The sequence below is a fragment of the Crocodylus siamensis genome, chromosome 2, assembly GCF_052110815.1.
Source record: "Crocodylus siamensis isolate JL-2025a chromosome 2, ASM5211081v1, whole genome shotgun sequence".
Classification (NCBI taxonomy): Eukaryota; Metazoa; Chordata; order Crocodylia; family Crocodylidae; genus Crocodylus; species Crocodylus siamensis.
The window spans coordinates 269607917-269631780 of NC_143396.1; the positions used below are offsets into that span (position 1 = coordinate 269607917).

The following is a 23864-nucleotide window of genomic DNA, read 5'->3' on the forward strand; positions in this document are numbered from 1 at the left end:
TGAAAAAAAATAAACAAATACTTTTATCTTTTCCCTTTAAATGTTTGTGTATCACTATTCATAGGAGTTACTACTGTAAATCTCACATTTGTGGCAGAATAGACTGAATTTATTTGTTATCATTAAACAAAGAAAGTAAACTTAGAATATATCCCTAGCTAGAGAAATCTGGAGGGTACTGTACCTGTACCAATGCAGTGGGGTGTGAAATAAATTATCTGATTTGCCTGATTATTTATCAATAAGCATTTCCAGCTGGGAGGTGTAAATCTCACACTAATTGTACCAAGTACAATTTTTCTGTTTTTTCTAAATTAGAAAAGATTTTCATCACTCCTGGGTATAGTCATAAGAGTGAATGAAAAAAATAAATGCTATCATGGCATAACATTTTCAATATAACATTACATGATACAAATGACTCACTCATTAGAACTCTAAAATAAACCATGTATGATGGATAATAAAACATCTTGATGTAGTGTATTGCAACACTGTCCTGTTTAGTAATGCACATCAGTATTAGTAAGTAGATAATCTATAACTTTATAAAGGGGTATATGAGTCTTTTACATGCAGTATATCTTAATAGGACAATTCAGTTGAAGCTATATTTCTAACGTATGAGGCCATATATTATATAAGAACTTGGAATGGACCCCTTCAGTTGTGCATTACAAAATTTTGTTCCAGAAATCATGAAAAAGGAGATAATAGCTGCATTGATTCGGGCGGGGGAAGGGGGTTATATTCCATATACTAGTAAAAACTACAACAGCTTACTAAATAAGGTGTTTGTGGAAATCTGTGAATGAAGGCCTTTGTTCAGGAAGGGGCATGAGGCAGGAAAACTATTGCAGCTAAAATTTCAAATACAACAAGAAGATAGGAATTTTCATTTTATGATTAAAAGGTGCCACTGAGTTGAAACCTTTTTTATAAAAACAATTGAAAATGATAGATTTTTTTTTCTCCTTTAATATTTATCAATGGGAGTGTTTTTCTGTGAACCATCAGTTGCTATAAATTGATGTTCTATTATTAAAACAATGGAAATTTTCATTATACCACTTCCCTCTATCCCTCTTTTCAGTTTTGTTTACTACCCCTTTCTGAACAAACAGGCCCAGTTAAATATCCGCTTTTATAAATGGAATGTAATTGTTACTCATAAGGTGATCAGATATAAAGCAGTCTTTACCAACTAATTTCAGATTTCAGTTATCTTTAGCTACATCTAAAGGTACTCAGAAGAAGCACTTTTATTCCAATAACCAAGTAGAAAATGAATCTTTTCAAATATCTCTCTTCCATTTTAAATCTGTAACTAATAAGCTGCCTCTGCCATTATGTGAAATTCTCAGGATATCGAGTAGAAGTCTTAATGGGCACCAGCTATTTTTAAATTTAATATTTTAATAAACTATGTATAAGGACAAATCAGTATTCAAATTGCATAACTAAAATTCAGGTAAAGTAAGATTAATATTAAGCAAAATCTCATTCTTTCCTTAAGGTTTGTGAATCTTTGTGCAAAAATATTTGCTAATTTCAGGGTTCATCTCATTTCTAGTGGGGGCGGGGAAGGAGTTAATGGAGGGGGTTCATTCAACAAAGACACACAAGACAAAAATGTCAACGTAGCCAAATGAATCATTAAATTTTTTTGGCCATTTAAAAACAAAAAAAGCAGGTCCTTTGATTTACCTGTGTAGTTAATAAAGTATATTTCAAGTTAGCCTTTGGGATTAATAGGTCTTAATATTTCTACTTGGTTTCCACACATCTCTAAACAATGTAAATGTGGAAATGCATCCATATTTGTTGATCTGTTTAGTTTTGTGTTGGTTTCATGATTTGTAGACCTAGAATGCTGGAAATCTCTTTACTGCAATTTCACTAGTTTTTTAAGTAAGTTAACTAGGTCTGTGTGTCTGTATATGTAATATGAAATATACTAAGATACAGTTTAAAAAAAATCTGATCCCCCCCCCCCCCGGACCCAAAATGCCAGTAACATGATGCTTTATGAATAATGCAAAATGGGACTACTTAGTTTTTAAAATAGATTACCTTTTACTGTCTTTACAAGTTTGCGTCTTAGGCCTGTAACAGTTAATTGCGTGGCTCACTTTCCCCCTGCACCCCCCAAGATTTTGCTGAATTTGAGTTTGTTCTATTAGTTTTAAGACAAATTAAAATAAAAAGACTTAATTCTGTTCTTTCAGTTATTGCTCATTTACTTTCCCCCGCGCCTACTGCTCCCTTTCCTCCCATCCCCCAGTTTTAAGCGAAATTGGAGCTCTGCCTTCAGTTAAAGCCAGAACTTTGGATTTTACGTCTTTAAACTTTGCTTGACATCTGCTAAGCATGATGATGATGATTCTAGGGTACTGCTGAGACTTCAGGACTAAAGCGAGAAAAAACACACTTTAGAAACCTTCAGAAAAGAGTTTGAATTAAATCTTAACGTTTTAAACTACCTTTTGTAACCATATTTACCTCTAGCATATATTAATTTATTATCTAGCTGTAGCTCCATCAGAAGTAACTTGGTTGTGGCCAAAATACCTTTTTTTCCTTGTTTAAATTGATTATTCAGCCCCTAGAATGAGCAATTTAAGATATATTGTAAAGATTCTGATAGTCTGCTTTAAAGGTTACTTACCAGGCATAGGTGTTAGATTGCAGCTGTGGTTTGCAATAAGTTGAAATATCTCAAAATTATAATATGGCAACATTCAGTGTTTTCAGGGTTTAAGCTATCTAGTTTTATTATACAGTACCTGTTTTAACCTTTTGATTCCTTTTGTTTCTGGCTTTATACATTAAAAGTAATGACGTTTTTAATACTTTGAATGTCCAGTGTCAGCTGTATAAATAGAATAGTATGTTGTCTTTATCTCCAAAGGCATTATATTGTACTTCTAGCAAGTGCACCGACAGAAAAGCAGCGACTAGAATGGTGAGTATCATGCTTGCTCTTTAATTTTTTTTTAAAGAAACTTCCAGTTTCAAAGTACTCTCATGCCACAGACCTTGGGCATGTCTTACTATCTTACACAGGTTTTATGAAAAAAAATTAAAGTTGAAATTTGTTCACATTTTAAATTTATGAGCATAATATGAGAGTTAATAATTAAAGGGTTGCATTGGCTATGTTTGTTCTACTTAAAAATGACCTGCAAAAACTTCTAAAAATTGGCTGCATTGACTGTATTTGCTTTTAGTATGTGCAGAAGGTCTGAATATGGGGCTTGGAGGTGGAGATCTTAAGTTTCTTCTAAAAACAAACAAAAAAATCTTTTCCACCTTCCCAACACCAGCATTCTCTCTAGTTTTGTTATAACACTCTTTGGGGTTCCCAGGTGTTTGTGAGGAGTCTTTTTTCATACTCTATATGAACTTGTGGGAAGTGGTAAATCTCTTTATTAAATACATTTTCCTGTGTTTTTTAGGAGTTAATGCATGTATTTTGTTAATAATTCTTTAATTCTTCTCAGTTGTTCAGCTTTTAATCTTTCCTGTTAGTGTATACTTTTAGTCCTCAGGTCTAGCTAATACGTAATCACTGCACCCAGAAAGTCTTTTTTCTTTTCTAAACTCATCTTGGTCACAGGTGGTTTGGCTAAGATTTATTTTGAATTTCAAGACAAGACTTACAGTTCAATTAAACAAGCTGCATTGATTTTGGAGGGAGGGGGCTATTAGTCTGAATTAACTTGTCTTGTGGTTAAATATTAGTTATGTAATATTTCCTAATTGTCTGAAACAAAACACATTTTGGGTTTTTTTACCCAGTGGCAAAGACAGTCTTATTTCTTTGGTATTGAGGTATTAATAAAAACTTAACTAATAAGTAGTATTCATACAGGGTGGGCTTGGTGGAATCAAAAATTCGTATTCTAGTTGGAAGCTTGGAGAAAAATGAATTCATTACACTGGCTCATGTGAATCCTCAGTCGTTCCCAGCACCCAAGGAGAATCCTGACAAGTAAGTCATCTTTTTTTGCTTCTTAAAATGTTGTCGAATTCTACTGTGTACATAGCTGTACACTTGTATCGGCCTACCTGATTAAAAATTGTATAATTTTTTTCTGATGCAGATAAATTTTTAATGCAGTATACTAACACCAGGGGTAAGTAACATTTTTTGGCTGGAGTGCCAAAAAACACCACAATGCCTACCTCGGAAGGTGTCAGAGTGCCAGCATGACAGAGAAACAAAATGAGGGCAAGGGGTACATGGCAGGATGCCCTGCTTGTGCCCCTTGCCCCCCCAGCCCTGCTACCCCCTGGCAGCAGTTCCGCAGAGCTGGGGCAGCTGCAGCCGGGAGGCTCTGGCACCAGCTTCGCATTGGCACGAGCAGACGCGCCTCATTGGGGGCGGGGCCCGAGGCACCACAGCTCTGGTCTCTTCCCCCGCTCCCGGCATGGAGGTGATGAGCCCTGTACAGTTGTTTGCAGCCAGCCCGCTGCACCTCCATGCTGGGAGCAGGGGAGAGACTGGGACTGGGCTGCCTCGGGCCCCGCCTGCTCCAAGGGGTGCCTGCTCGTGCTGATGCGGAGCTGGTGCCGGAGCCTGGCACAGCTGTTTCGAGCCGCCCGGATGCAGCCGCCCTGGCTCTGGGGAGTTGCTGCTGACTGGGATCCCAGGCTGCTCCCAGCAGGCAGCTGGGATGCTGCAAGCCCTGCTCGAAGCAGCCCAGGCTCCATCACTGGCAGCAGCTTCCTGGAGCCAGGGCTGGCCATGGCGTGCCAAGCAAAATGGCCTCATGTCCCATGCTTGGCACGTGTGACGGGTTGCCAACCCCTGTACTAACAAAGTTGTCGCCAGAAATTGGTTGTATAGGTAGGTATCCCCTTTTCTAAAAATAAGTCTTGCATACAGATGAACTTGTATAGCAATAGGAAATGTTTTAATGATGCACGGAGCATACTGCACACCGTACTTGAAAATACTACTGTTGATGCTCAATTTTTATATTGCAGTTTGGCAAGTAGAGTATCAACTTACTCTAAGTTGATAAACATAGTTTGAATTCTGTAGTGGCTCTACAAGGCAAGCCAGAGTCAGAGGCTGATTTAAGTGACTAGATTTGGATTTTGAAATACATATGTAATACATATGTAGTTACTAGTTTTGCTGCTTGAAAGTGCCAATGACTAATTTGAGAAATTCCAAACTGAAACCTGTAGGAAAGAAGGAAGTCCATGATTTTAAGAATGATTCAAAGTAGCTTGAGTTTGTTTTACTGTTTTGCTTTCCTGACTGGTTAAGAATGAACTGACTGGGTATTTCCCTAAAGGTTATTACTCTGGGTTACACTTAATGTTCAAACCTCAGGAATATTGTGTTGGTCAAACATGCATGATCAAAGAGTTCTTTATAGCAGATTTGGGAAATAGTCTACTATCGCTTGCATTGCTCAGTCCATAAATGTTGCCATCTTAATGTATCATTTAGTTCTATTTTGTAAGAGCAGTTTTGCAAGTCTGTAAAATAGACCCATCTCCTCTGTAGATTGTAATGGCCAATTATTTGTCCAATAGTGGGAGAATCTATATAAGCAGTGCTTGAAAGAGCTTGCTTACTAGTAGCTTAATGTGGTTTTTAATAGATTTCTAATATAGCCCCTTACCAGTACTCATCCTCTTGAGCTTCAAGGGTTTTTCAGCATTCTTAAGTGGGGGGAAAAAAGGAGGGCAGTTGGGCCCAAGGTCCACTGCTTTGCTGGAATGAGAATGCATGTGTGGCCCCCAACATTTGTTAATTGTTAGAGGTCTCTGAGTTCACATTGCCGAAGAAGTGTGTTCAAGTTCAGTGCGATTATTGTAGCTTGTTTATATAGATTATGATGAGAAAGGTACGTTTGAAGTCTTTGTGTATAAGCAAACTAAACCTGAGAATTAAAAAGCAAGTCTTGATGTTTTATACTGCTTGGCTTAGACTGATTTTTTTTTGAAAAAAGTCAGTGAAGCTGACTAGTAGGCAGTTTAAAAAACTGACGGCTTTTTTTATGATTTGTCAAGCACCATTTGGATTCTTGACTATTTTAAATGTCTTATACCTTGGTATCACTGCCATGAAAATAGAATCATGTTTAACTGCAGTTAGATAAAACATGCAATATGAGTTGTATGATTGATATGAATATTTTTTAATTCAGTTTTTTCTAAAATAGTACATGACTTTTTGTGCAACTTTGCAGGGAAGAATTTCGTACAATGTGGGTGATTGGGTTAGTGTTTAAGAAAACTGAAAATTCTGAAAATCTAAGTGTTGATCTTACGTATGATATCCAGTCTTTTACAGACACAGGTAAGCTTGATTTCTCTAAAAGTTTAAAAATACTGATATATTTATGCTAAACAATTTTGACTTTGTTCAAAATTTTTTATTCTATTTACCGTATTTTTCGGACCATAAGACGCACTTTTTTCCCCCCAAAAGTGGGGGGAAAACGAGGGTGCATCTTATGGTCCGAAGGTGTGTGTCCCGGGGAGACGGGGCGGAGCTTGCCTGCGGAGGCGGCGGAGCCCGAGCAGGACACCCGCCGCTTGTTTATGCCATGTCCCGGGGAGACGGGGCGGAGCTTGCCCGCAGAGGCGGCGGAGCCCGAGCGGGACATCCGCCGCTTGTTTATGCCGTGTCCCGGGGAGACGGGGCGGAGCTTGCCTGCAGAGGCGGCGGAGCCCGAGCGGGACATCCGCCGCTTGTTTACACCAGAAGCCGGCGCCCGTGCTGGTGGCCGGGAGCCGGCAATAAAAATGTCCAGCCACCGGCACACATAGTCTCTCCTGCCATAAAAACTGGGTGCGTCTTATGGTCAGGTGCGTCTTATGGTCCAAAAAATACGGTACTTTTCATAGATGGAAGTATACAAATCTAAGCTGGTTTTTGCTTAAATGTACAACAAATTAATACCAACGCTTGCTTGAATGACTTCAAATGTTAAGTCTGGGACGATGTAATCAGGGATGGTCCTGCTTTGAGCTGGGGGTAGAACTAGATGACCTCCTGAGGTCCCTTCCAGCCCTAATTTTCTTTGATTCTGTGATTTATTTATTTTTTAAGGCCAGGCACGTAGGCGTATGTGGATGCAAAGTTACTTGCCATGTTGTCAGAAATTATTTCATGAAGCATGTTTTCAAAATGTATTGTATGCTATATATTGTGTGTAGCTTTTTAACACCACGGACATTTTATTCTCTTGCTCAACTTGACATATTATAAATGGTGGCCCATGTTTGACACTCACATCTGGAGGATGTGGCTGGGAGGAAGTGGGTATTAAAAAAAATGGAATGAAACTTTGCCTATGGATTCCCAGGTAGAGTTGATTTTAGTTAACAGTATGGCAAGTACGTATTCTTATGTGACTTGCCCTTAAAAAAAATTGCACCCTACGGTAAAATACAAGACCACTTATAAATGGTATCTGTGACCATTTATAAATGGTATGTCGGGATGTTTGTCACAATTCGGTGCCAGCTTTTAGTTTAGTTTAGACATTAAACCATTTTGATTGGAGATCTGTATGCAATACGTTCCTGTTCTCCCTTAATTGCTGTCCCTTCCTCCCTAAACAAAAGAATAAGGGAGGGTAGGGGATTGTTGAGCAATTCAGTTTAGCTTTCATAACTCTTCTGTGCTTTGGCAAGCGAAATAAATCTGAAAATATTTGGCATCTCTGTATGTAGGTAAAATCTATTCTTATTCAAGAATAAATTGCTTTCCGTGTCCCAGTATAACTATAAAATAACTGTGTGACTAATGACTGAGTGATGCATAAATCTCACTTGTTTGATTTATTGATGGTGGAAATTAGGTTTTTAGGACTACCTAGGATATTCAGCAGTACAGAAGTTCATTTCTCTGGGTTGTTCAGCAGTGGATAATTGAACAGCACAGTGGTAAAATGTAACCCCAATTCAAGGAACTTCCTGTAACTGCCACCATATTAATTTGGTATTGAAATGAAGCCACATACTTCTGACTTCCTCCTAGACAGAATTAGAGAACTGTAAGTGATAACATATTCCTTACTCGGTAGTGTTTAGTAGGAATACCAAGCCAAGTGGTTCTACAAAGAATCATAAAAATGTAATGCTGAAAGTGTCCTCATAAAGGTAATCTACTGCATTTCCCTGCATTTTGGCAGGCCAAGTGCATCTAGGTAAACCCTGAGCGATGTCTGACAAACCTGTTCTTTAAAAACCTCCATTGAAGTTGTTATGCATTCTTCCCTCATCCCCTCTCTCAGCAATCTTGGGAGCCCAGCAATCTTTATCTGGTCTCTAAAGTCAGCCCAGGTGTGGCTTATGGACTAGGGGGAAGTCCTGACTCTTGAAACCCCAGCCATGTGCCCCCTTCTTCTCCTCTGGTTATAGCCTTACCTTGGGGAACTACCTTCCAATTCACTTTTTGAAAGGGCAGTGTCCTCTCTTCAGAGGGGAAAAGAGTGCACCCGAGAGTCCTCAGCAAGGCCAACCGTTCCTTCAATAAAGGTATTTAGCGGGGGCAAAAACCACACAGCAGGAAGATCCTGCTTCCTCCAAAGGGTTAAATGGTACCTCTGTCCCTAATCCTCCATGTATGGTTTTGAACATTATAAAACTAGCTCAACTGTTTTCTCTCCAGCCTGCATAGCTTTGAGTACTTGAGTAGATTTACTGTTTCCATTCTTCAGATTTCCGTGATTCCAGGTGGACACTGTGCTTTTTTTTTTTTTTCCCCAGCTGCTCCATTGATTGTAATGCTTTACCTCTTTGTTTCTTCCCGGGATTTCCTCCCACTATCACCACGAAATAATGTGTACCAAGCCCAAATGAAGCATCACCACAGCTGTTCAGTTCCTTGTTGATCTGATGCATCTTTTGTCACTTAAGCCAGCAATGCTGCCTCCTGTGTCTTAACTCTTTTACTTTTTGTACAGGTTATTCATGGAGACATGCAACATTGCTCCAACACGAACATGTTTAACTCGGGCCCCTGGCAGATATTCTGTTACTGGTGTGATGGGATCTGATCCACAGTTCCAACAGTTGTGCCTCCTGCCATGCTACAGGTGCATAGTATGAGGTGTGATTGTAGGTTACAGTGGTGATGCGTAAGGAGTGCACAGGAGGACCCCCTCCCAGGCAGCACCTCACCCCCCCCCCACCCCCCCCGGCTGATGGGATCAGCTGGGGACTCCCTCCCCACCCAGTTGGCGGGACTGGTTGTGGAGGTGGGCAGGGGCGCATGCCCACCTTGACTAAAGTGGCACCAGTTTCCCATGGTAGGTTGGTGTTCAGATCCCAACCATTCCCTAATGCTGGTGCAGTGAGAGCCTGAGATCATAATCCCTGGGTTCCCTCTCCGCTGGCAGTTAGTAAACCAGGTGCCTTGTGCACCAGTCTCAAAGTTTGTCAGCTGATCTGCTCCTGGGACTGGAAACGGGAGTCAGCTGATCAGTGCTCCCAGCCTCAGGAGCACATGTCGCCCTTCACTCCAGTGTTTTCCTGAGTCTGGGTGCAGCAGTCATTCTGATTGGTGCTTGGCCACACATTCAATTTAAGGCATAATGGGAACCAGTCACAAAGTTATTACACAAAATATGTGACTATTCCCCAGTTTATGCCATTAATAACATGAAAGTGTGGCTGTGTTACTGCTTGAGACATGATTAAATGGTCAGTCGCGTCTTAAGTGTAACATCTACCAGGCACCCCAGAAATATAGCAAAACTATAGTCTGGCACAAAAGGACACCTTCACAACTTCCCTAGGTTACCTGTTCACTCTCCTTACAGTTTAAAGAAAATCCTGATATTTAGCCTACATTTTGCCCAATTCCTCTCCCCACCAGTACACTGGACCTATCCTGCTGCTTTTGTTAGGTGTGAATTTGCAACAAAAATGGGGTTGCCATACACTCTCTCCTCCTTTTCTCCTTCCCTCCCCCCTTATTTTGCACACAAAATAGTTTCATTTTGAATTTGCTGTTAGTTTCTGAAATGCCTCACAAATAACATGCAGAAATGTTGTGCATCTTTGATTTGCAAATGGGATTATATCCACATATACAAGTAGATGAACTTCCTTTTGGGGATGTCACATTCTGTAAGGTTTCTCAATATTTTTTTCCAGCAAGATGTCCTTATTGCCAGTTTCTACTTTTTCTATTGTCTGCAAGTGTATTTAGAAGTGTTTTAGACTTCTGAGCTACATGTTGGTGCAGGTGTTTCCTGCCAATTGGAGAAAGGAGATAAAAATAACTTATTTCCTTGACACCATAAATTCCTTTTCAGCTGATATCATTTTCTGCTACTTTAAATCATTTAGACCATATAGGTTTACAAACCCAGGAGAAATTTGAAAGGAAATTTCAGCTTCTTACTGTTGATCACTTCACATTATGTACTGTCATCAGCTATACTTGCTATTTGTATTTACTGGAATGTAACTCCATGGTTGAAGTTTTGTCTTGGATTAAGCTCAGTAACTCAACTATTCTGAATATGCACACAGTAATTTAATTCAGTTTAAAACTTTTGTCATGTTCCAACTTCAAGTGCTTTGCTTGAGCCTATAGTTAATGTTGTCTAATACTAATACTGTTTCATTTGCCTTGTATCTCTGTGGAGTGACATTCTGTTACTTTTCTACTTCTTTTGACTTGTGAGGAGAGGCTGAGGGAACTGGGCTTATTTAGTCTAGAGAAGAGAAGACTGAGGCAGGGATTTAATACCAGCCTCTACTACCGGAAAGGGGGATGGACCAGTCTGTGATGACAGAACAAGGAGCAATGGTCTTAAGTTACAGCAAAGGAAGTTTAGGTTAGATATTTTCTCACTAGGAGGTTAGCAAAACACTGGAACAGGTCACCCAGAGAGATGGTGGAATCTCAATTCTTGGAGGCTTTCAAGACTTGGCTAGACAAAAGCTTTAGCTGGGATGATCTAGTTGGGGATGGTCTTGCTTTAAGCAGAGGGTTGGGCTAGATGACCTCACGAGGTCCCTTCCAACCCTTATTTTCTATTTATATGGTTTCAGGGGTTTTGGTATTGTTTTCTTTTCCCGTGTTGGCAAGAACAGTTCAGCTTTTTCCAAGAATTAGATTAGAGGCATAGTTGTTTGCTACTTAAATTTATATAGAGAGGTCTAATGCTTCTAGGGTTTGGAGTCAAGATCTCAAAGATGGTCCTGAAGTCTGGGTGAGTTATAAGTGCTTGGAGGCTTGTTCCTAAATTAGGGGTTGGCAACATATGGCCTGCAGGCCAGATCCAGACTGCAGAGCCTCATGATCTGGTCTGCAGAGCTAGGAGGTCTTGTTGTTTCAGCAGCAAGGGGGTTCACCTGCACCTGTACTGGTACCTGGCAGTGATGAGCTTCATTGTGATTAGGTGGTAGCTGGGACTTGCATCTGCACCACTAGCTCTTCCCATTACCTTCTGGCTGCAGCGTAGATGCAGTTCCCAGCCATCTACTGCTGAAGCCGCTTGGCCCCTGTCATAGTAGAGCCTGGCAGTTCCAGCTCACAGATACAGCCCATGGTTATTCTCTGCCTCGCATTGGCCTGAATTAGAATGGACTCCATGGTAGTCCATGGACTTTCTGTGCTGTAAAACTGGTTTAGCTAAGAGGGGCCCAGATAGTTCAACAGTACTAGAATAGCATTGATGGTTGTGTCCCAGCTACCTTGCTCCCAGGTGCAATTATCGGTAATAGTGATGATCCTTGTATATCATTATCATGCGTATAAGTGCCAGCCATACATCAGGCCCTCATTCTGTTTGGCTAGTGATTCTCAACCAGGGGGCCATGGCACCCTGGGGAGCCACCAGATCCTTTGAAAGGTGCCAAGAGGTGTGAGGAGATCAAATGGATAAGCACAGGCTCAAGATAAACCCTCACTGCCCAGCCACTGGGTTAAGATGCATGTGTTGTAATATAAATTTTGAAGTTGTGTGCTGTTCATTTTACAGAGTTAGGAGATGTACCCTGAGTCCAGTGAGGTGTGCCTCGCATCCAGAGCAGTTGAGAACCGTAGTACCTAGGCGGTTAAAGTAATGATTGTTTTATAGGACTTAGATACCTAGGAGATTTCCTTTCCCCGTGTCCTGCTGTCACTGCTGAGCTCTGTGGGTCACTTCATAGAATCATAGAAGTCGGGTCGGAAGGGACCTTGTAGATCTTCAAGTCAGACCCCCGCCTGGGCAGGAGAAAAACTGGACTCAAATGACTCCAGCCAGGTAGGTATCAAGCCTATTCTTAAAGACCCCCAGGGTAGGAGCCAGCACCACTTCCCTTGGAAGTTGGTTCCAGCTCCTAGCCACCCTAACTGTGAAGTAGTTCTTGTGGATGTCTAATCTAAACCTACTCTTCAATAACTTGTGTCTGTTATTCCTTGTTATGCTAGGGGGTGCTGGGGGAAACAGTGTCTCTCCCAAACCCTTCTGGTTCCCCCTTAGTGAGTTTATAGACGGTCACCAGGTCCCCCCTCAGCCTTCTCTTGTGAAGGTTGAACAGGTTTAAGTCCCGCAGCCTTTCATTGTAGGGTCTGCCTTGTTGTCCCTGGATCATGCAGGTGGCCCTCCTCTGGACCCTTTCACATCCCTCCTGAAGTGGGACGCACGGAACTGGACGCAGTACTCCAGCTGTGACCTGACCAGCGTCACAGAGAGGGGGAGGATCACCTCTTTGGCTCTACATGAGATGCACCTGTGGATGCACTACAAGGTCTGGTTAGCCATGCCAACTGTGACCTCACATTGTTGGCCCATGTTCATCTTGGAGTCAATGACTCCAAGATCCCTTTCTGCCTCGTGCCCTCAAGAAGGGAGTTTCCCATTCTGTAAGTGTGCTGCTGGTTTCTACTGCCCAAGTGTAGCACCCTGCACTTGTCAGTATTGAAACACATCCTGTTTATGGTAGCCCACCGCTGTAACCTATCCAGATCTTGCTGCAGTCTTTCCCTCCCTACTAGCGTGCTCACCTCACCCGAAATTTTGGTATCATCAGCAAATTTTAACAGGTTGCAATTCACCCTGTTGTCCAAATCGCTGATGAAGAAATTGAACAGCGCTGCACACTTCCCCCCAGGTTGAATATGACCCGTCCACCACCACCCTCTGAGTATGACCCTTGGAGCAAATCTGCAATCCATCTGTAGGCATCAATGCCATAGTCACCTAGGATCACTTGTGATCCTGATGGTTGGAACTCAGTATTCTCAACTGGGGGAATCTATCTGCTCTCCCTTTTGGTCATCCAAACCCTCCATTTAGTGAGCTTCCAGGTACAAGTTGGGCCTTCTGGTTTAATGAGGTGTAAACTAATGGCGTGTGAATGACGGCACTCTAAGGCATTTCTTTATTACACTGTTTTCCTACCTGGCGGTTTGTGTGTTCTATCATATGATTTGCTTAGCTTGTTTTGTTTTTTTTATGTATTTTTCAGTAGTGCTTGCTTGTGAAGGCACAGGGGTTGGGAACTATATTTGAACTGCCCATAATGACTTCACAGATTGTGTAGATTAGATACAAAATATTATATGTCGACGTGAATGTTGACTACGGCTAAAAATTAAACTAGGGGATTTCGGTGCTTAAAGTTTATCCACGATATAGCTCAGTCAAGTTGTACAACCTATACCTTTTATAGAAACATTTGCAACATAAGCGACTTGGTGACTGTTAATGCCAAGTGCTAGGTGGTGGTTAAATAACCTGGCAATCTCTAGGGTGCCAATGGCTTTGAGCAGAAGAGCATCTTAGAGGGAAGTATTAGTCTGACCTCTAGCAGAAGAAATGCCTCTAAAAGGTTGTACAACTGAAGTCTACTCCATAATTGGGTAGACTAGGATCTTTAACCCTGGGTTGGTATCCAGTCTAGGAATGCAGCCCCAATAGAAGGTTATCTCTTTTTACTCTAGCAGCTCCTGCAGCTAAGCTGGTTCTAAATGTGCTGGCACTTGCCTTTCTTTCCCTTGGATTAAACCAGCAAGGCCAAGATGTAGCTGCCCACACACCAGCATCCCCATCTCCATGTACTGGGTTTTGCTTTATCTTTCAAACAAGAGTTGCGTTTAGTGAGCTGATGTCTCACTTGGCACAATTCTGTTATCTTGAAGACAGACTGATGCCTACTATTACAGCTTCAAAAGATTGCAGGATGCTATCCGAAGTCCCCATACATTCCATCTGCACTTGGTGTGATGCAGCTTAGTAAAACTTCTCTTAACCTGCTGGCTTTACTAAGCATGCACTGTCGCATACAGAGTTGTGTAGAGAGGATAATAAAACAGCAGTAGCATCAGCTTCCACTGCCACACTCTCTTGCTTTACCCCTTACCTTGTAAACTAAAGAGATATTCAGTTTCCCCCTTTCCTCAGGAGGTGCAGTGCAGAAGATACGTCCCTAGATAAGGGATTACAAATAGGGCTTTTAGTAACTTACGCTTTCCAAAGTTTGGACTCTTCAACAGCCTAGTGTAGACCCTTTCACATGGAAAAGTTCTAATTTATGCAGTCTTTACAAAGTCTTCTGGGCTTTTCCAAGGCTGAGAGTTATTGGAGTATTCTCTTTAACATGGGACCTTAATTTAGCCCTTTTGTGCATATGCATTTTAATAGTCCCTAATTTACAGCATCAGTCTGTTTGTTCTAAGGGCTCTTCAATTATTCACTGTTCAGGATAAATAGGGAACTTCTTAACTGCTTGTAAAAGATCACGTTTTTAGACCTTGATTTGGGATTCGGGGGAGTTGATTTAATTTTAGCACTACCACAGCCTTGCCTCTGATATAACAGAGAAAGTATGTTCTGCACATGCACAGGAGGGCTGAATTAAATTTGCATTGGTCAACTTAATTGTCTGATTTTTCTGGCTGGAGTACTTGATATTTTTCTTCTCCATATGTAATGATAAATTGAACTTGGAGCTGCAAAAAACTTAGCAGGTAACTTAGCAGCATAAGACTTTCTTAGTTTTATCAAACGTAGGTTTTATATGAAGAATTGAGCTTCCACCATTTTCATCAGAAGACTGGAAGCTCCTTTTTTTCCCTCTGAAGTAGACCCTACCTTTATAGCTCACTTACCACCTGTTTTATAGTCTTCATTGAGCAGGACTTTCTAAAGTTCTGTTATCATACTTTTCAAAGTAACATAATTGACCCCAAAACATTATCTGTAGGAACAAGAGCAGGTCTTGCTTGCAGTATCAGGATCCTAGCAGATGTTACATATATTGCGTGATTTGTGTTAATTGCATGATAAATGGCAACATGCCACACATGCAGCCAGTTTATGGCACAATAAAATGGAATATGAGCCACAAAGATGTTCTGCATTAAATGATCCCTTCATAATCAACTTCATTAATTTAATGGAACTAACAGTATGTTTACAAATTACTTTTCTTACAAGTCAACTATATCATATCTGACATAAATTCTTTGTAACATACAACATGACTTCAATGCTAACACTGTAATACATTTGCATGTAGAGGCGTGGAAGAAGCTGTTCAAACAAAGTTGTAGTCTGTTCTGAAAAGTTTACCTAACAAGCATCTTAACTTTTGTGTAGCTCTTATAAAGCTAGATATGAAACTCCTAGACTGCTTGGTTCCACCTTGGGTTATAAACACAAGAATGGGTTTAACATGCGACTGATCCAGCTGACTTAACTGCAAAAACTGCAAGCCTATGATGCAGCCCCAGCTCCAAACAGTAGTGTACCCAGGGAGAGTTGGGAGTTTTTTTTCATACTTTGGAATGCTGGCCATTCCTTGCAGGAGCTGCTCAATTCTTACACTTTCACAAGTACAGGTGATCAGATGACAGTACAATTTGCTCCAGGCTTGTCTCTCAAGCCTTTACCTCTTTGTTCAGGTGTCTAGATCTGTGAGACAACAGCTTAAGCTTTGATGAGGGTCTTGCATATTTTTGGTTTAAAATGCTTTTAACACTTTTTAGTCCCAGATTACAAATCCATTTTCTCTTAAAGCTCAACCTCTTACTTTACCTTGTATTACATGTGATGTGGATGTCAGTAGCTTTCCTTCTTGAAACTGAAATGATGCAGCCTCTCTTGCTGAAGAAGTAATAACAGATACTCTGGAATTACATATCCTTTCTTCCAGAACAAATAACTGCACTTTATGATATATTGTAACATTTTATAATGTTCTTCTCATTGTATAGTTTATAGGCAAGCAATAAACAGCAAGATGTTTGAGATGGATATGAAAATTGCTGCAATGCATGTAAAACGAAGGCAACTTCACCAACTGCTACCTAATCATGTGCTTCAGAAAAAGAAAAAGGTAATCCTACTGACGACTTAACAGTGATCTAGTATAATAATTACATTATAATTAATGATTCCCAAAGGTCTTTTGAGTATACTAACAGAATAACGAAAAACAGGTAACAAGGGCAGTTAGATCTATATAACCTGGCCAGAGTTACTGACCTTGCAAGTACAGCAGTACTGTGCTAATGCTGAGGTGTCTGAACTGTTTTTCTTAGTATTGGGGTTACTGGACTGTCTGCACAAAGGAGCTATTATTTGTATTTAGATTTTATACTGCTCTTCCTCTATTCTGGAGGCATCTTTGCTGCTTCTTAAGATCCTTCAGTGGGGAACCAGAGGCATTTTTACACATGCTTTTGGAGGTGCGGTGGGAGGGGCTTTAATTAGCTAGCACATTCCATTAAAAACACCTGAGCATCACATGTATTAGCATCTCCGGCACTGAAAAATGGTGGTGGGATGCCATTTTTTTGAGTCTGGTAGTAGGTGTTTATTTCCATGCATTTTTGTTGGCACTATTAAACTCTTTTATAGGTGAATCCTTTAAGGTAATTAAAGCTATTTTGTTAGTTTAAGGTACCATAGAAATTTATCTAAAATGCAGTGCAACCATGGTTTAAAGGTTCTATCTCGCACAAGTACTTGTTTTGAATTTTCGTTTTAAACGTCATCTTCTAGTTACTTTTTTTTATTTTTTCTCAGTAGGTCATAAAACAATTAATGCAATTTGTTACGATTAAGCAGAATGTTGAGTTCATTGTTGCTGCCCAGTTTTTGTACCTCTCATAATAATTGTTGCTAACATACCTAAAGCTTAAGAGCATAAAGACCTCCAGAGGTCAGTTGTGCTGCTCTCCATGTGCAAGTAAAGGCATGATTTAATCTAATGTGTAATCCACACAATCATGCTTCCTAAGATGCTACGTTTGTGATCCCCAAGGCTCGGGTACATAAGCTGCAATCCCCCAAGCCTGGCGGTTTCGCACACCCCTGAGCTTCGGGGATTGTGGCTGCTGCAGTTCTCCAGCCCAGTGTTTCATGGTAGGCATGGTATATCGCTGCAGCTCAGCTGTCAGCTGTTGGGACTCCCAGCTGTAAGGGAGACCTGGCGACAAGTGCAGATTTTAAAGCTGCATAACAACCAGCTATGATGTTAGAACCCATTTTCAAGGTTTAACTTTATAGCTGGTTAGAGCTTTTTATCATGTGATAAGTATTTTGCACATGTAGCTGGTTTTAACTAGTTGATTGCACAATTAATCAGTTAATTGCATGATACCTGTAATGTGTAGAGAGGGCCAGGGACTAACAATCTGCTCTAGTTTGGAGGTTGACAACACTTCTGTCTTGTTAGGGGATTGAAAAATGACAGGGGTTTTTTGTTGGTGTTTGGCTTGGGTTTTTGTTGTTTTTAATAGTTTTCCTTTTTAATTGTATGATAGTCTGGTGTGACCACACAAGTAGAATGACAGCATCAATGTAAGACAGAGCTGTCTGGTTATTTAGATCTGATAAATACACTTAATTTTCAACAGGGAGAAGTATGCCAGGTTACTCGACCCTGAAGTCCTGGCTGTTAACTTGTCAGTGTAGTTCCAAATTGATTGTGTATTAAGTGTTGTCCATTTTTTACTCTTTCTCCTCTTTCTTTATGGCCCCAACCCCCCAATTACTTAACATTTTAGAAGTAGAATTGCAATAGTGCTTCACTGAATTTAATTTGATTCTGAGCCCTTGATGGAATATAAACCACATGATTTATTAATGGGTTAAAATATGTGATTACAGCATTCAACAGAAGGGGTCAGACTGACAACGTTGAATGACAGCAGCCTAGACTTATCTATGGACAGTGATAACAGCACGTCTGTGCCTTCTCCTACTAGTGCTATGAAGACAAGCCCGTTGAACAGTTCTGGAAGTTCTCAGGGGTAACTTTCCAATCCTAACTTGGATAAAGTATGTAATTTAGAAATAGCTGTGCAAGTTAGAGCATGTGCTTTTTCACTTTCTTTTCCAAAGAGGGTATATTTTACATTTACATTTTACATTAGACCTACTTTTTTATTTCAAATGAGGCACTGCACTCTCCTTAAGTCCACACTTGGCAAAAGGCTTTTCCATTTTTTTCTTAGAGTATTATTTGAAATTATCTGTTTTAGAATCTGTACCTTGACATACAATAAATATATAGTGGCAGGGAATCCATATTAACTACTTTGTATCATACTATAGATATTTTAAATAGCAAGCTTGTCTTACTACTTGTGATGAGACTGCACAGCAGCACAACTCTTTGGGTAAACTGTCAGGATGTTAACAGTCTTGAGTACTTCTGAAAGCAGCTCTGTTCAGTTGCTAAGCAAATCAGGTGAGATCCTGCTTGGACTAAATTTGTTTTTTTTAAACACTTCATGCATACCTTCTTGATGCTGAAAAATCTAAAGCTCCATTGCCAGCATTAGTCGCATATAATCTCTGTTCCTTAATTGGACAGTTATAGATTTATAGCAATACTGTGCTCTAAGACTCGTAATTTGCTCACCAGTCTTCTCCAGTGTATTTGCTGCATTCCAGAGGGAAAATGACTGATCAGTTTGCAGTTTTGGAAGGATGTTAGCTATAAATTTTGCCTTCATTTTTAAACATCATTAAACTTTTTTTTTTTATTTAAGAGTTCTTTTTTTTTTTTTTCTTATAGAATAATCTACTATTTGAAACCTTTTGCTTAGTGCAGACTTATGATAAGCAAAATCTGTTGTGGTAGCTGTATTTCCTTGTTGCAATGAATTATTTTGATATGACAGACTTTTCTGGCTTCATATTGTCTGTAGTAGACAAAATAAGAGCACTCACAGTCTGGCCATGTTGTCACTTTGTGATAAAGGTGAACTATATATAATACTATATGGATTTTATAATTGCTAGTGCATTAACCCCTGTGCTTTCTCCATTTAGCAGAAGCAGTCCTGCTCCAGCTGTAACAGCAACATCTGTGACCAACACACAGGCTTCTGAAGTCACTGTGCCACAAACAAATTCCAGTGAAAGCTCAGGGGGTAAGGAAAGTGGCAAAACTGTATTTGTATTGACTTTGAGGGGGTTTATCAAAGTCAAAGAGAGGGTATGAGCAGTTTCATACTAATTCAGGAGTGAAATTTACTGCATGTGTTAAAGTTCAAAGATGCAATCATGGAATAGGGTTTATACCTTTTAATTGTATACTACTTGAGACAGTATTTTCATGTAACCTTTTTAGAAGTTTTATAAATAGGTCACAACAGGCCACGGACTATATTGAGGCCCAGTCTTATGGGGTTCCCAGAGGCTTCTCTGTAGAAGAGCAGGGATCCTGATTTTTCTCTGCTAAAAAAATCACACATTCTCTGCTAAAAAAACCCACCCCAAATCCATGTGAGAGTTCATTGCAAAATGGCAAAATTTACAGGTTTCTCTTGTAAAATCAGAAATCCACATTTGCCTCTGGTAAAAGGCAAAATCCACAGTTTACTGTGCTTTTCCATGGGAAATGTAAGACCCAGATCCCTGTAGATGAGTTAAAGATTAAAGAAAACTACTCTGCCCAATTGGACTTAGTGCTCAGTCTAGAAGATACCGTTAAGCATCTCTGTGATGCTTAGTTTCAGTTCTCAAACTGTATATTTGTATCTCCAGAGATAACATCCTTGTTAACAGCAGTATATGGAGATGAGAGCTAACAGGCCTGATTACCTACCCATGAGTCCTATTGTCTGCAGGTTTGTGTACACAGAGTCAAGCCCTTACTTCTCTCTAAAAGTGAAAAATTTCAAGAAGTTAAATGAATAGAAGATATAAAACAACAAGAACACACTTTTTGTAGAAAACAGTGATTAAATTTCGGCTTCCTCACCAGTGGTTTAAATAGTGATTTAAATCATTTTGATTTAAATCATATCCTCCCTGCTGCATGTTCTAACTTGTTTTCTCTTTGAAGTGACTTAAAGATAATTGCTGTTAGCATATTCATTATTTATATAAGCAAATAATTAAACATACTGTTTACAGGAATTGCAATAAGATGTTTATATTATGGCTTTTGTACATAGCCATAATGGATGTAAAATATAGTAAACATTATGTAATGGGAAAATCCCTTAAAATAGATATTTCCTGTAGACTGTAGTAAAGCTGGCTTTGTCCAGGCTTAATGCAAATGATGGTCATGCTTCCACCTGTCAGAGGGAAAAATGCCTACAACCTAAAGCCTTGAGTGTACTATTTTTATGATGCTAACACTACTTTTGAATGCAATTAAACTTGGAGGTGGGTGCAAAGTGATGCGGAGCCAAGTTTCTGCTGCTCTTGCTTCACTGGAACCATTTCTGGAACACAGGGAATCCCAACAGACCTCAAACACTAGCCATGTCAGTGCTTCTTCAAGCTTGCTTATTCCATATCTGAGCTGAAGAATTAGTAAAGTTGGTCCCATGGCACTGAATAGAAGATGCGTTTCAAGAAGGGAGTGAAGGTAGCTGCAGTAAAATTTGCAGTAAAATTTTGCTTTCAGTAAAATTCTTGGCTGCCATCTTCACTTGTGTGATAAGTCTTGAACTAGAACGAGGGAGTAAATTAAAACTGCTGGAAAAGGATTATCCTGCCTAAAAGCTTCCATTCTACTTGGTTTCTCTGTATATTCCTGCAGCAGCCTTTACTAAAGCCATGCTGGACCAACCTGGCTTAAATACTTGGTCCTGCATCATAAATTGCAATTGTATCTACATTAGTATCATTCTTGTTAGCCAGTGCTAAGTGGAGTCAGGGATGGCATGCTGTTCTGGAATTTAAGAAATGGTATTGACAGAAGTGTCCCTCTTGTTTGCTAATTCACATGCCTCAATCAGCAGTATGGCTGTGACCCATTAATGTTGATTAGTGGTCTCTGTTGTAATTGTACTTAATGCCTTTCATCCTAAAGATGCCCAGAGGGCTACGCTAACTCTGTATGTGTAACCATCTTTGGTGGCTAGATAGAAACAGCCAATTGATTCACAGCATGTGCTGTGGCATTCAGGGATGGGGCACTCTTCTCATGAATGTGGAGAATAACCCTAACTCTTAGTGCCCTCACAGAGCAGATAACTTTTTGCCTATGACTCCCCTGGATGCTGTAAGATGTGAGTTTTGGTTGATATAATAAAGGCCTGCATTTTTTACGCATTCTGTGTTCTGAACGTTTAGGTCACTACATTACCTGTTCTGTCCTCGGCTCCTGTGGGTTTAGGTAAAAATACCAGGAAAACAAATGTGTAAAACAAAGTCTGTGAATGTAATGCTAGCTTCATTTAAGTAATTTTAAAATATGTTGTATTTTACCTCTTAGGTACTTCAGGTGAAAGCATTCCTCAAACTGCCACACAGCCAGCCATTTCTCCACCACCAAAGCCTCCCATCTCTAGAGTTCTTTCTTCAACACGTCTGGTAAATCAGACACCAAGAACTGCAGGAAATACAGCAACAAAAATACCAAGCCCTGTTGTTGGGGTGAAGAGAACATCTTCTCCTCATAAAGAAGAATCTCCTAAAAAACTAAAAACAGAAGAGGTATTTTTATTTTTGAGATCATAATTGTATCCAGGTAGCAGAAGTTGTACTATAATTGTTGCTTGCATGAAAATTTGATACATGGTAGTATTGCACAGGAAAATCTTTTACACAGTGATGCATTTTTTTCCTTACTCTAGCTGGGTAGGCTCTTAACAAAATCTTTTCTCTTAAGTGTTACTGTCATCTTTATAATGTTAAAACACACACATACTTCACACCAGTTCATTCTAGGACATTTCACAGTGAAAACAAAGTATAAAGAATTGAGTTAATCCAGATTTAACCGATTAAATCTGATGCATTATTTTCCATTCTTGTCAAATTTGCACATTTGAATTACTGTGCGTTTTAGTTTGTTCTGAATCTTCATCATGTATTTCTAATGCCCATCTTATATGACTGGACATTTACCGTATCTAATTCTGGAAGAACATGGTAAATAGAAAATGATTCAATGATCCTTTTCTTCGAAAAAAAAATTTAAGCAGCCTTGGAAGCAATACAGTCTCTTTAAAAAGTTAATTACTTTTTCTTTTTGTTAAAAGCTCAATCATCAACTGGAAGTTGCAACACAACTATCTTTTACTGACCATTATTTTTTAATTAAAAGAAGTGTTTGGCTTGTTCATGGGTTCATATTAATACTTTTGTCATTTCAAAGTAGGAATCATACTTTTGAAATTTAGCTGGAATATTTATAATAGTCTTCACTATTAACCTCCTGGCTGCATGTACTTTGGTTAGTTTAGAGTGTGTATTTTCCAAAGACCCCAAGGGAGATAAACAGTCAGATCTGAATTTCACTTAAGGGAATACACTTGAATTTCACTTGAAGGAATTTGAATGTAGTATAACATTGACATGATTCAAATGTTTTTATCTGAAGTGTTTTGGATGGCCCCATTACTTAAGTCACCCACACAAATCTTAATAAGGCCTCCATAATGCATGTATATAGTGCAATATAGATGTGTAGCATATTGTAGGAAATGTTTTCCAAGCATTTTATTTTATTCTTTCTTACTATCTTCCTTTACCTTTTTTGGCTTATTTACCATGAGTCTAATTGTACAGGCTTTTGGGGGAAAAAACTTGTAACAATTTTAGAAATGTCTAAAAATGACCTACCGTCATGCTCCCATTCTGAATGTCAGAATTTTCAGGTCTGATGTCTTGGGATTTTCAAAACCTGGAAGCAAGTTCTGTGCCCTATTGAAAGTGGAGCTTTCTATTGGGGTATAGTACTCATTTATTATCTTAAATAGTTTGAGATAGCTAGAACATTAAATCTCTCGGGTTCAGAACTGAGTGTGGTCTCTGTACAGTGTCTCAACCACATGCATTTTTAGGAGAGATTACCTTTCTGTAGAATGGAGGAAACTTCTGACAACTTTTTTTTTTAAATTAGCTCTTTGAAGCTGCTCTGAAATTTGGCCTGTCAATTATAGTTGCAGGCAGCTGGATTACTGGTTATAGAGTTGATCCATTTTGTGATTCATGATGAATGCCTTTAACTAAATGGGTATCTACTTTCCTCCTCCTGTCTAATGTAGTAATTTTCAGACTGTTTCATGGAACCCAGGGGTTCCAAAATAGGTCATCAAAGGTTCTGCAAAGAGATTGGGGGTAATGGCAGAGCAAACAGAGAGGTGGTGCGCTGCCATTGTTTGGTCGGGTCACCTGGCTCTACATCAGCTCACAAGACCCATGGAGGTAGGGGTAAGGATTCCATGACAGAGTAGTGAAAGAAAGGGTTCCCTGATTTGTAGGCAGTTTGAAAACCACTGGTCTAATGGGTGGTGGTTTTGTGTAATAAGGCATGCTTATGTGGGTAGTCCACAGTATTTTTAAATGTAATGAAACAATATTTGTTGAAAGCCAAATGTGGTTTAGGTTATTTGTTATGCCTCATACAGTAGCATAAATATTAAACATATTGTACATTATCTTTAGGAACACATGGTTTTGTTT

General features: G+C 39.7%; 1 protein-coding gene across 4 annotated transcripts in view; it reads left to right on the forward strand.

Moving 5' to 3' along the window:
• The window catches only part of PAPOLA (poly(A) polymerase alpha), a 75897-nt gene that overhangs the window by 43662 nt on the left and 8371 nt on the right, over window positions 1-23864 (forward strand). For 2 of the 4 annotated variants that reach the window (XM_090033975.1, XM_090033977.1), the window contains exons 13-19: window positions 2912-2965; window positions 3875-3994; window positions 6213-6322; window positions 16196-16317; window positions 18096-18238; window positions 19269-19366; window positions 21670-21890. In XM_090033975.1, coding sequence (XP_089890101.1) covers window positions 2912-2965; window positions 3875-3994; window positions 6213-6322; window positions 16196-16317; window positions 18096-18238; window positions 19269-19366; window positions 21670-21890 — 868 coding nt within the window. Of the gene's footprint in view, window positions 1-2911; window positions 2966-3874; window positions 3995-6212; window positions 6323-16195; window positions 16318-18095; window positions 18239-19265; window positions 19367-21669; window positions 21891-23864 lie in introns of all 4 variants that reach the window. The other 2 variants (XM_090033974.1, XM_090033976.1) reach the window with 1 other exon arrangement.